Below are 13,635 nucleotides of genomic sequence, written 5' to 3'. Positions count from 1 at the left end.
ATCATCTGTAACACTAATTAAAATTTTGTTTCTGTTAGCAGTAGCTACCTGTGATTGCTGATTAGCATGTCGATAAGGCGATCTGGTCTTTCTTTATGCTTGTTGGCATAAACATTTATAGCAGCACCAATAACCTAGCAAGTTAACAAATATATCAGTAATTCAACCAGTTAGAACATCAAAGGCAGACCCAGGGTCATGAATAGTAAGGGATTGTAGCCCCCTCAATATCTTTACTCCTAAAAGAATATAATTTTAATGAGAATGTTCATATCATTTCTTGGTTTAAATCCTACAAGGTAAATTTGAGACTGTAAAAAATGAAAGCACTTATAACCTGATCCCATTCATCATCATCTATAGTCCCCCTTATATTCTTCAAGAACTCTGTCAACTGGCCCCCTTTTTTCCTTTCTGCGAGGGATGCAGCTACCCCAGCATAAATATCAACAGCTAAACCAAAGCAGACAATAAGTTAACTGAGGTAAAAGACATACTTCAGAACATGTTAAAAAAACATCAATTCTAAGTATCAAATGAACAAGGACATAATGAATCCAATATTTATACCTGGGAGATCAAACTCATGAAGCATTCTGAAAGCTAAATCAAAATGCTTTTCAGCCAGAGTTTCAACAACCATGCACCTTCGCCTGCAAAATAATAAGCGTACAATTTTGAAAAGTAGTTTCAACAAATGATAAAGTCAAGGACAAGTTGGCTAAGTGCGGTGAACTTTTTTTTCTCAAACGCGCAAGAGAACTAGACATCATACATCATTATATTATTAAGAAGAAAATATGAGGGTGTAAGACAAGTGGCTGAATAGAATTAATGTATTAGATGGTGAAGGGATTACAATATATAGCCAAGGAGGGTGGCGCACTAAGGGAAGTGCAACAACCTGTGGCAATCATACCCTGATTGCCATAGATGGCAGATCCTGAACTAAGGAAGCTGATCCTAGGTACCATATAGGACAGCACAACCTGCTAAGCCTGACCAGGTATCCATACCTGTCCTCACGCAGGAGGAGGATGGAAGGCAGCCTAGGTAAAGGAAAGTACATATGTATGGAAATATTCTAACAACCCCCCCCCTCCCCTAGTCAAAACATCTAGTCGTGGACTTGAACTCAAGAAACACTGATGACGGAAGCCCTTTCGTGAAGATGTCAGCAAACTGAGACGTGGTTGGAACATGTAAAACTCGGACATCACCAATAGCAATCCGTTCTCGAACAAAGTGGAGATCAATTTCAACATGCTTCGTATGGTGATGTTGAACCGGATTGGTGGATAAATAGACAACGTTGATGTTGTTACAATAGACAAGACTGCTCCTTTGAAGGGCGGCGAAGTTCCAACAAGAGCAAAGTGGAGATCAATTTCAACATGCTTCGTATGGTGATGTTGAACCGGATTGGTGGATAAATAGACAACGCTGATGTTGTTACAATAGACAAGACTGCTCCTTTGAAGGGGGCGGCGAAGTTCCAACAAGAGCTGACGTAACCAACTGGCCTTGGCAACACCATTAGCAACTGCACGATATTCGACTTCAACACTGGAACGAGAAACAACATTCTGATGCTTGGAGGACCAGGAGACAAGGTTTCCACTGAGGAAAACTGCATCGCCAGAGGTAGAACACCGAGTGTCAGGACAACCCGCCCAATCTGCATCAATATATACCACAAGCTCGGTGATAGATGAGGAACGATGAAGGAGAAGACCATGGTCAACAGTCCCATAAAGGTAACGAATGATACGCTTCAGAGCAGTCATTTGTGGTTCCCAGGGGTCATGCATATGGAGACAGACTTGCTGAACGACATAGGCAATGTCAGGACGGGTGAACGTCAAGTACTGAAGAGCACCGATCAAACTCCGGAACTGAGTAGCATCCGAAACTACTGGACTAGAGTCTGCAGGCAGCTTGGACTGAAGATCAACAAGTGTAGAGCAGGGTTTACAACCGGTCATACCCGTACGGTCAATGATATCCAGAGCATAAGTACGCTGCTAAAGAAAAAGACCATCCGATCTGCGCTCTACTGCAATGCCAAGGAAATGATGAAGAGGCCCCAGATCCTTCATAGGAAAATAATTCTGAAGAGCTGCAATCACTCGTTGTAAGAGGACCATGCTGGTGACGGTGAGGATGATATCATCAACATAAAGTAACAAGTAGACTGTTTTCGTGCCATGGTGAAAGATGAACAGAGAAGTATCACCTTTGGCTTCAACAAAACCCAGAGACTTCACATGAGATGCAAATCGACTGTACCAGACACGCGGAGCTTGCTTCAGACCATAAAGAGACTTGTTAAGATGACAAACATAATCAAGACGAGTTGAATCAACAAAGCCTGCCGGTTGACTGCAATAAACTGTCTCAGAGAGTGTACAATGAAGAAAGGTATTCTTCACATCGAGTAAGTGAATAGGCTAGTCCTGGCTCCTGAGAGAGCCAAAGTGAGAACTATGCGAACCGTGGCGGGTTTGACCACAGGACTGAAAGTCTCATCATAATCCACACTCGGACGCTGAGTGAAACCCCGACATACCCACCGCGCCTTGTAGCGCTCAAGAGTACCATCTGCATGAAACTTGTGACGGAAGTGCCACTTGCCAGTGATGATATGAGTACCAAGAGGATGAGGAACAAGATACCATGTGTTGTTGGAGACCAAGGCCTAAAATTCCTCTTCCATGGCACGACGCCAGAGAGGATCAGGAAGCCCCTGATGAACTGAAGTCGGCTCAGGGAAGACGGCTGCAGTGGAGAAAATAGCTGGCACCCGAAAACTAGCCTTGGCCCTGGTGGTCATGGGATGGTCATTGACCACCACAGGCATAGGGACAGTGCCAGAAGGTAGAGTTGGAGCCGAGGAAGTTGGTGCAGGTTCCGCTGTAGTCGTCGCAGAGGTACCAAAGGGGCCCGCTGTGAGGCCCGACATAGAAGGAGCCCAATGTCAACGGCGAGTGTACACGCGCATGGGCTCAGGTGGAGCTGGTAAAGGGTCATGTACCTCCTATACAGGTGACAGATAAGGAGGTATAGGAGACGCAAGGTCCTGTACCTCCTAGACATGCGAAGTCGCTGGAGGAGGACCCAAATGGGGCTCCTGACCCGACCCAGATGTGAGTGGCCGAGGTATGGCACGGATGGTCTTGGTGGGAAGGCGATTAAGAAGGTATGTGGTAGTGTGAAGACCTTCCACCCAAAAGTGGGCAGAGAGGGATGCTTGAAAGAGTAAGAAGCGAATGATATTGTTGGTGGTGCAGATAACACGCTCAGCCTTACCATTCTGGGGGAGGTGTAGGGACATGACATTCGAAGAAGAGTGCCATGGGTGAGGAGGGAACGAGTGGTGGAGTTGTCAAATTCACGTCCATTATCACATTGTAAGTGCTTAATAGGCAGCCCAAACTAAGTCCGTTATCACATTGTAATTATCCTGAGGTTTGTCCTTTATGTGATCAAGATTCGGAGAATATCCAACACCTCCTTTGCACTTGCATTTTTGCGCGGCAATTTTGGTATTACATTCTCTCTTCATTGGGACTAGCTAATCTTTCCCCTGCCTCTAATGAGTCCGCCTTTGCTGACTGGTGGGAGAAGGTGTGTAAGCAAGTGCACAAATCCAAAAGAAGAGGCTTTAACAGTATCATCATCTTGGGGGCTTGGTGTTTATGGCTTCATCGTAATAAGGCGGTTTTTGATGGCGTCATACCTTCCATTCATGGAATAAAATCAGTTTTTTTGGATGAGTTTGAGTGTTGGAGGCTTGCCGGTGCTAGACATCTTGAGGCTTTGGGTCCTGGTGATGCAATTTTCAGATCAAGGGTTCTATTGGGTGCTTAGTGAAGAGCAGTTTTGTGGGTGTGTGGCCTGCTGGCACTTTTGCTGTTGTTCTTCTTTTGCGTGCTGTTGTTTTCATGTGCAGAAGGAGGCTGCAGTTCTGTGCGTAGCAGGAATTGGTGGTCTTGTGTTTGGCCTATTTTGGCATTATACTTTGGTCCATTTTGGACTGTTTTCTTCTCTTAATTTAATGATGCGCAGCTCTCCTGCGCGTTCACGAAAAAAATAGGCAGCCCAAACTGAGTGGTAGTGTAACGGAAGAAAGATGATAACACATCAGAAGTATTAGACTTGAGGCGCAATGGAAAAGTCCACAAATAGTGAGTGTAATCATCAAGTATGACAAGATAGTATTTATAACCAGACACACTGACAACAGGAGATGTCCACAAGTCACAGTGAATAATATCAAAAGGTTGCGATGCACGGGAGGTGGAGCTAGAAAAAGTTAAACGAGTGTGGCGACCTAGTTGGCAAGCATGACATAACTCAGTGGAGCTGCGAGGACAACTAATGACAGTGGCATTGCGAAGTTGGGACAACACATCAGAGCCAGGGTGACCAAGACGCTGGTGCCACGTAGGTGCAGGGACAGCAGCCAGAGCACAAGTCGCCGATGAGGATGAGTTGGGAAGACACAGAGTGTAGAGGGGACCAACACTATTGGATCTGATGATCATGTTCCCGGAGTTGAGATCCTTCACAAAAACACCAAGCGGATCAAATTCAAGAGAGCAGCAGTTGCCAGTAGTAAAACGACGAACAGAGAGTAAATTGTGGAGTATGTGAGAAGTATGAAGAATAGTATTAAGGTACCAAGGGCCGGGAAGAACCGTATCACCTCTGAGGTGACCGGAAGAGCCGCTCCATTTCCAACAATGACAGAAGAGGATAGGTGGAATCAGGAGGACCAAAATTACTAAGGGTGTGTTTGGTTCCCACCTCCTAAACTTTGGTGACTAAAGTTTAGTCACTTTTAGTCCTTAAACTGCCAAACAGTACGACTAAATGAGGCCTCCCAAATTGAAATTCTAGGGACTAAAGTTTAATTCCTAAAGTTTGGGAGGGTGATTAAAAGAACCAAACGCCCCCTAAGTGTTATGGGCCTAGAACTCAGCCCATGTACAACACATTAGGGTTAGAAGGGAAACCCCACTAGTGGCTCCCAGCACATCCAAACATGCCACTTTGGCTAAGCTTAAGTAATCGTTCAGTATATATATATGAACAATAAGAGGACAGACTTCGTGTACTACTCATTGCAATGAACACTGGAAACAGCTTAATAATGGTGCGTTTAATCTAAACCATGATCTGGAAGATGTAAATCCAACTTTGCCACAGTTGATGTTGGGAATGTAGTTGTCCTCTAGAACATTTCTAAAGGATTCAACCTTATAAGGCAAATACATAATACAAACCTCAGAGTTTCAGGGTCTGTTGGATTCCCAAAAAGGGAAGTTTTCCACTGAGAGCCATCTATACTATTGAGGGCCTTCACCACATCCATCTACAACGCCAACATGTGCAATTAGGTTAGCCATCTGAGCCAAAATTTGCAGAGTTACATTGAATATAGAGCATTAGAGTTAACAGTCACGTGGGCCCCCAAGAAAATCAGTCCCATAAATTCATAATCAATGTCTTTTTTTTCCCTGGATGTGCAAGATAGCTGAACATATTTTATATTATGGCGAGAAAAACGGGATTAAGAGTGTGTTTGGTTGGAGTCAATTAGAATGGAAGGGCTCCATTCCAGGTTTTGAGAATTGAGCCGTTCTATTATGCATTTGGCAAGCAGAACAGAGCCGCTCCATTTTTTTTTGGTTGAAGAGTAGAATAGAGCGGAGCCGGTCTGTTCTCCGTTTGGTTGGAGAGCCATATGAGTATATAGGGGAGGAGAGCGCTCGCATCCGATCGTTTTGGTGGAGCAGGAGCAATCCAACTACTTATGGCAAATTTCTATATGGAGACTCCAGGAGCCGCACCGCTCCTCTTTTTGTTAGAAACCAAACATCCAGAAAATAAGAATGGAGTCGTTCCATTCTCCTCTACTCTTCAACCAAACACACCCTAAGAGCAGCAACCACTTCAGTGTCCTCCGCGAGACCAAATAAGGTTGCAAAATAGAAATACAACCAATACTAATTGCTGATATAAAAAAACAACAATCACCAATAACAAAAACAATGACAACCTCAGCAGAAGCCCAGAACCAGTCTGCTACTCAAACCAACCCCTCTACCCGATTCATGACCAGCTCCTAGAGCTTTGAAGCTCCAGCCAAGCACCAGAGCAAAAGACAGAAACTGACAGTTCCCTCACCTGATAGGAAACACGAGTGGAATATTTCATTATCGTTTCCCTGGTCATTTTTCCAGGTGCACCCTTATTCCGAGCAGACCGCAATACCAACTTAGTAGCCTCGATTGTTCTATCTCGTACAGATAAGGCTTCTTCGAAATGTGTCTGCAATCATAAGAAACTAAACATAAGACAAAACAACCAAATAGTTATTTTTGTAACGAACCATGGTCCATGTTATTTTTCTTGATTCGTCATGTCCGAATTTTCATTGTTGTGATAGTCTAAACAAATATCACATTTTGGAACCTGAAATTATATGTAGGTAAATAAAAATTGAGAAAACATTATGGAACTTTCAGGACTCCACTCACGTTGATTTTATGCCCTGACTGTTTTTATGACACATACAATTGGTATATCCACAATGTTAGAGATATGTATAGGTTGTTATATTTGTACTTATCCATTGTACCGACTTTGACTTGTACTCCAAACCATACGGCCTATGTAATGAAAGGTCACCCCCAAACAATGGGTGTGAGGTATTTTCCTCTTCTCTACATGGTATCATGAGACCGGGCCTAGCCCTAGCCTATACCCCTCCACTGCCACCCCACTTCCAACCCCTTACGCCCCAACCCTAGGCCGCAGCTGGACCTAACCCTAGGGCACCACCAGCTACGAACCTAGGGCCTCGATGGTTCCTATTTCCCAGGGCGCGTCCCCAACACCTCCTCTTCTGCCACCGATGACGTCGCCTCCAACACCACCGACAATTAGCTGCTAGTGATCATGGTGCATCCCAAGTTCCCAACGTCACCGTTTTTGTCAAATCCCATGTTCCCATGACGCTGGAGATTAAGAATTCCAACTACAAGTGGGCGTCCCACTTCAAATCCTTGTGCAAAATTTGGCCTCAAGTCGCATATCGATGGAACGCTCCTGCTAATCCCGCCGACACGAATTGGGACCAGGCGGACTGTTCCGTCAAAAGTTGGATCTTCAGCTCCGTCGACAACTCCGTTCTCGACCTCGCAATGGAGGACGACGACCAATCTGCTCGCGATCTTTGGGTCGCCATTGAGAACATCCTCCGCGCCAACAAAGAGCCATGTGCCATCTTTCTCAACCACGAGCCCCTGACCATCTTCTGCAACTCCAGCATCGACTCCTAATGCCAGCACTCGAAGACCACCGCCGACGCCCTCCGTGATGTCGGTCACCCCGTGAAGGACTCCGAAGTCGTCCTCAACCACCTTCGCGGTCTCAACCATCGATTCTCCAACACACATGACATCATCGCGAACGCCATCGCCCGCCCCACCTTCGCCGCGGCGCACACCATGCTCATCCTCAAGGAACTGCGCCTCGCCAACGACGACAAGGTCGCTGCCAGCACTACCCTCGTCACCACCGGCTGTACCAGTCTATGCGGGTGTCGCGGCACCTCCACCCCCACCTAGGTCATCGTCCTTGTTGCCCTTACGGCTCTTGCCTCCCGACCCCCTGATGAGAAGCCCAAGGGCAATGACTGTTGGCGCTAGACGAAGGGCAATGGGGCAGCATTGGACAGGGTATGTCGGCCCCAACGAACCTTGGATATGCTTCAACCCTGGACCTTGGATGCCTAGCGGGGGGGGGGGGGCAGGGGCGCCCTCCATCGGTCGGCCTACTGGGGCCTAAGCCTCAGGCTCACACCGCCTTCGCTCCTCTCCAAGTTTACCAGCCCTCTCAGGCTTGGATCAGGCGGAGGCTGATTGCTGCCCTAAATCAGCTCTCCTTCCAGAACCCCAGGCCATGGGTAATGGACTCTGGCACCTCCACCCAAATGATGTCTGATGATGGTATACTCCTCCCCCGCCACTTACCCTCTCAGACTATCCCCAGCAGACTCCCTATGTCACTCCCTATCTCACTCTCTATTTCAAACTCCAATCTGCAAATAGTGCAATATACAGTGCAATACAGTACTTTACACGACCCTTTACATGCCCCGCTGGAGATGGCCACATCCGTCCATCATAGTTGATAATGGTGCCTCCCTCCCTATCACCCACCATGGCTCATCTGCACTCCACACAAATTCTTCCACATTTCATCTAAACAATGTCCTAGTTGTTCCATCCCACATTCACAATCTTCTTTCTGTCCGCCAATTTACACGTGACAACCTTTGTTCCACACAGTTTGGTGCCTTTGGTTTTTCTGTTAAGGATATCAGGACCCGACATGTGATTCTTCCCAGCAATAGTTCGGGCAACCTCTACACCATACCGCAGCACCATCGGCCAGTTTGTTTCGTCTTTTTTCTTACGAGCATTTCTGAGAATTTGGCTGTGGGGAGAATATGAGTATTACAGGGGTACGTACGGAGGAAGATGAAGGGGTTCATAGGGTTTAAGATCTAGGAAGTGATGGATTCCTCCTATCGTGGCGGCTTGACCGATTGTGTATTCACGTTGATTTTGAACGATTTTCACCAAAGCGATTCTCATAGAAGCGGACTGAAAAGCTGAGCGTTTGGCAGTCCACAGCAGCTTCTGGCAACCAAAATCAACAAAAAAGCTGAAACGAACAGGGCCCATGTCACCCCTCAGGCTGCCTTAGCCACCTCCTCCACATTGTGGCGTCATCGTCATGGTCATCCTAGCAGTTCCGCCATCACCACTCTTAGGAAAAATTCATATATTTTCATATAATAAAGTAGCGTCCACCTTCCTCTGTCATGCTTGCCAGCTAGGGAAACATGTACGTCTACATTTTCGTAGGTCATCATCACATACCTCTACTTTCGAGTTAATTCATTGCGATGTTTGGACATCCATTGTGATGTTTGGACATCTCCTATTCTTAGTGTCTTTGGCGGCCATTACTATTTGGTATAATTGATGATTTTTCGCACTATTGCTATTCCCACATAAATCCAAATTTGATGTGTCAACACAGACGATTTTCTAGCCTACACTAAGAACCAATGCCAGCTTTCTGTCAAAACCATTCAAGTAGACAACGGACGTGACTTTATCAACCACGCCCTCACCTCCCTTCTAAACTCCTCCGACATCCTCCTTCGTCTCTCAAGCAGGCCACAATCTGCGTCTCCTCAACATTGCAGTTTCACGTGGAAGGCCAATCCATCAGTTGGACGTGAAGAACACATGTCTTCACGGCCACCTGGACGAAACAGTATACTATCCGGCTGTCAGCAGCCTCCTGCTTCATCGACTCGTCTACTCCTGATTATGTTTGCCTTCTCCAGAAGTATCATTATGGTATAAAGCAGGCACCTCGGGCATGGTGCCAAAGGTTCGCCACGTGCATACGAGTATACGACATCTCAACTTCAGGTCTGCTATCTCGGACACCTCCCACTTTGTTTACATGGAGCTGAAGCTGAGATGTATACTCGTATGTCGACAACATCGTCACCATGCCCGGATGCTGACTGGGGCGGATGTCCAGACTCCAGCCGCTCCACATCCGGCCACTGTGTCTACCTTGGGACAACCTAGTCTCCTGGTCGTCCAAGCGACAGACCACTGTCTCACGCTCCACTGCCAAGTTTGAGTACCGTGTTGTTGCCTATGTTGTCACCGAATGCTGCTGGCTCCGGCAGCTTCTCTAGGAGCTCCATATCTCGATTGCTCATGTGAGATTGTTGTTTATTGTGACAATGTGAGTGTTGTCTACATGACGGCCAATCCAGTTCATCGCCGGAGCAACAAGCATATCGAGATTGACATTCTCTTCGTCCGCGAGAAGGTCGCTCTAGGCAAAATCCGAGTACTTCATGTTCCATCTTCTCACCAACACACATATATCATGACCAAAGGCTTGCCTACACAGTTGTTTACTGATTTTAGGTCCAATCTCTATGTTCGGGATCCTACCGCTACGACTGCGGGCAAGTGTTAGACAAATGTATAGGTTGTTATATTTGTACTTATCCATTGTACCAACTTGTACTCCAAGCCATACAACCTATATAATGAAAGGTCACCCCCATAATGCTGTGAGGTGTTTTCCTATTCTCTACACACAAGACTCATTCTCCAAAATACATGCCAACAACACACATGGTTGGCATAAATGTATTCAGAAGTGCATTATAATAGTAAAGACAATGAACATAAGATGTAATTATACCTTGGCATGTCCCAAATGCCTCAAAGCCTCCTCTTGAGACATTGAATTCATAAATAATTGAATACAACAAAGGCCAGAAGCAACATGGTCATCTTTTAGAACCTGACACATCACACCATTGTAATGATAAATTGCCTCAAAATCGGTGAACCTATGGAATCCAAAGAGAAATGCAAATGGATATTGATAGTACCAGGAAGTTGTAGAGATAATTAAAATGCCTGTGTGTTTCACAATAGTTGCAAATGCGGGTGATAATAGTGTTCATGTACTGAATCATGTGTGCCTCATGATATGTGGGCGATTGTGTTATTGTCCGTATTGTATTCTCCAAAACAGCCATGGCACCATATCCAAGACAGAGATCACACAAGTCATCAATTGTCCCATAATCAGTTGTTAAAGGATCACTCCATGGAGCTGAAGACAAAGATGTTTCCCCTTCCGTGGTTGGTTGACTGAATGGGAAGAACAGAGAGCATGCTTCAGTGTAATGGCCATGCCTGAACATGAAAGCAAGCATTTGTGGCCGAGCATACTGCACAAATCCAGGAGAATCGTTATTAACAAAAAAACAATATAAACTGATAAATTATCGAATCAGATCCAACTTCTAAAATTGCAATCGAAAGAAGTAAACAGGACCAAAAGTTAAATAGGCTACAAGATTGTGGCTCAGATTGCCAAGGTTCTGTAGGCAATCAGTCACTCCAGATGAGAACGGTGAGAAGGAACGGATACATGATTCAGGTGTTCATATGCAAGGTGGAACTGGGGACTCTAGAAAGTGAAAAGAAAGCTCTAGGGCAACCCTACAGGATAAAATCTGATTGACTAAACAAAAAGTAGCATACATATTAATGGGTACAAATCTTACATCTTGCAAGTAATGAATACACTCAGCATATCGGACACTATCAAGATTGCTGCGAGGGCCATCTTCAAGGTAGGAACTAGCAGTCCTGAATTGGCTGTCTACATGACCTCTGGACTGTCGGGACCTCTCAGATCGTGGAAATGTCGATGGCATGTACAGAACATTCAGATAAGCATCAGCAGAAAGGGAATCATCAAAGATGGTCGCCGCACTCTTTGCCAAATGCTCATACCTGCAATGCAAGTTCAATAGCAGAATTACCCAAAAAGAAGGAACAAAATGCAACAATGGTGTGCCAACTGAGATTGGAAATGCAAAAAACCATATGCAGATTAATCTCAGAAAGTACTGTAGTATTACAAATCTCACTGGGTTTTGTAAACATATTACTGTGTAAATTAGCTGTCAAAGTTGTTTTTCGAAGCAGTATTGACATTCAAAACTGTAAAAGTAGGTAGTACAAAGTAAATCCAAATTAAAACTGAGGGCAGATTTCGTATCCACAGGCTCAGGCATCACTGTGTAATTCAGCATGTCAGTGTTCCAAATAGTAATGAAATATGTGGCACACATTTGTCAGGTAAACCTGCAAAATATAGCTCCTAATCCATCGTAGATGTCAAGAATCCAAGTACACAAGCAGTCAACCCATATCGGTCATCACGTAACAATTGGCGCTCGTGTTCATCACGTACTAGCAAGCACTTGTGTTTTTTTAATCTCAGTAACTGTAGAATGGGAAAAACCCTAACCCTATACTAGGGTGGGCCTGTATATTAATAGATTGAGAGTTGGGCCTGACCCATTACAAACAGAGGGGTGAGATGGTAAATGTACAGAGAAGACCCCCTAAACCCTAATACAGTTCTAACACCCCCCCCGCAGTCGCAACTCTATCTTGTACAGATGTTGAGACTGGACCGAAAGTCTAGGAATACACTCATCGATAGCCCCTTGGTGAATATGTCGGCGAACTGCAGCGTAGTGGGGACGTTGAGGACCTGAACGTCACCGGCAGCGACACACTCGCGGACGAAGTGCGGGTCGATTTCCACATGCTTCGTGCACTGATGCCGCACACAGGGTTGGTGGAGAGGTAGACAGCGTTGACGTTGTCGCAGTAGACCAGGGTGGCGCGCTGGAGGGGGCTGTGGAGCTCGTGTAGAAGCTGGCACATCCAGGATGCTTCGGTCACGCCGTTGGCCACAGCGCGATACTCGGCCTCAGCGCTGCAGCGGGAGACGACGGGCTGTCGCCTGGCGGCCCAAGAGACGAGGTTGGCGCCGAGGAACACGGCATAGCCGAAGGTGGACCGGCGCGTGTCGGGGCAGCCGGCCCAGTCAGCGTCGGTGTAGACCACAAGTTCCGACGTCGAGGATGGTCGGAGGAGGAGGCCGAAGTCGAGGGAGCCCCTGAGGTAGCGCAGAATCCGCTTGAGAGCGGTGAGATGGGGCTCCCGTGGGGTGTGCATATGAAGGGTTGAAGGCATACCTGTTGAACGACTTAGGCGATGTCTGGCCGGGAGAAAGTAAGGTACTGGAGCACGCCTGTCAGGCTCCGGTAAGACGTCGCGTCGGCGACTGGGGGCCCGTCATCCTCAGAGAGCTTCGTCTGAGTGTCAACAAGAGTGGAGCAGGGCTTGTAGTCGGACATGCCAGCCTGCTCCAGAATGTCGATGGCGTACTGTTTCTAGTGCAGGAAGAGATCCTGGGGCCGGCGTTCGGCAGTGATGGAGAGGCCCCAGGTCCTTCATCGCAAACTCTTGCTGGAGGGCAGTGATCGTGCACTGTAGGAGATCGGCGGTGGATACTGTGAGCACAATGTCGTCGACGTAGAGCAGGAGGTAGACGGTGTCCTCGCCCCACCGGTAGATGAAGAGTGATGTGTCCGACTTGGCCTCGACAAAACCGATGGAGGCCAGGTAGGTGGCTAAGTGGCTGTACCAGGCCCGTGGGCCTGCTTGAGGCCGTAGAGGGAGCGGTTCAAGCGGCAAACCCGGTCCGGCTGAGCGGTGTCGACGAAGCCGGTGGGCTGGCTGCAGTAGACAGTCTTCGTCGGAGTGCCATGGAGGAAGGCGTTCTTGACGTCGAGCTGGTGGATCGCCCAGTTCCGGGAGAGGGCGAGGGAGAGGACGGCACGGACGGTGGCGAACTTGACGACGGGGCTGAAGGTCTCATCATAGTCCACTTCGAGGCGTTGGGTGAAGCCCCGAAGGACCCAGCGGGCCTTGTAGCGGTCGAGGGAGCCGTCCAAAGTCAACTTGTGGCGAAAGAGCCACTTGCCGGTGACCACATTGGTGTCGGGTGGACGCGGCACCAGGTCCCACGTGTGGTTGGCCATCAAGGCCACGTACTCCTCCATGGTCCGACGCCAGTGGGGGTCGGCGAGGGTGGTGCGAACGGAGGAGGGGACCGACAAGGCGTCCGGTGGAGTAGTTA

At 47.2% G+C, this 13,635-nt stretch overlaps 1 protein-coding gene across 5 annotated transcripts in view; it reads right to left on the bottom strand.

Moving 5' to 3' along the window:
* LOC103652610 (uncharacterized) overlaps positions 1-13,635 on the bottom strand; it is a 77,935-nt gene that overhangs the window by 2,821 nt on the left and 61,479 nt on the right. For 3 of the 5 annotated variants that reach the window (XM_020550577.2, XM_020550575.2, XM_035966511.1), the window contains 8 exons: positions 11,198-11,429; positions 10,514-10,858; positions 10,321-10,422; positions 6,193-6,336; positions 5,289-5,377; positions 571-653; positions 338-453; positions 49-134 (listed from right to left, as the gene is read on the bottom strand). In XM_020550577.2, coding sequence (XP_020406166.1) covers positions 49-134; positions 338-453; positions 571-653; positions 5,289-5,377; positions 6,193-6,336; positions 10,321-10,422; positions 10,514-10,858; positions 11,198-11,429 — 1,197 coding nt within the window. Of the gene's footprint in view, positions 1-48; positions 135-337; positions 454-570; positions 654-5,288; positions 5,378-6,192; positions 6,481-10,320; positions 10,423-10,513; positions 10,859-11,197; positions 11,430-13,635 lie in introns of all 5 variants that reach the window. The other 2 variants (XR_004857394.1, XR_002268248.2) reach the window with 1 other exon arrangement.

Source organism: Zea mays, chromosome 3 (genome assembly GCF_902167145.1).
Source record: "Zea mays cultivar B73 chromosome 3, Zm-B73-REFERENCE-NAM-5.0, whole genome shotgun sequence".
NCBI classification, from domain to species: domain Eukaryota; kingdom Viridiplantae; phylum Streptophyta; class Magnoliopsida; order Poales; family Poaceae; genus Zea; species Zea mays.
The sequence above is the reverse complement of the archived record's forward strand: the minus strand, read 5'-3'. Positions and strand labels throughout refer to the sequence as shown.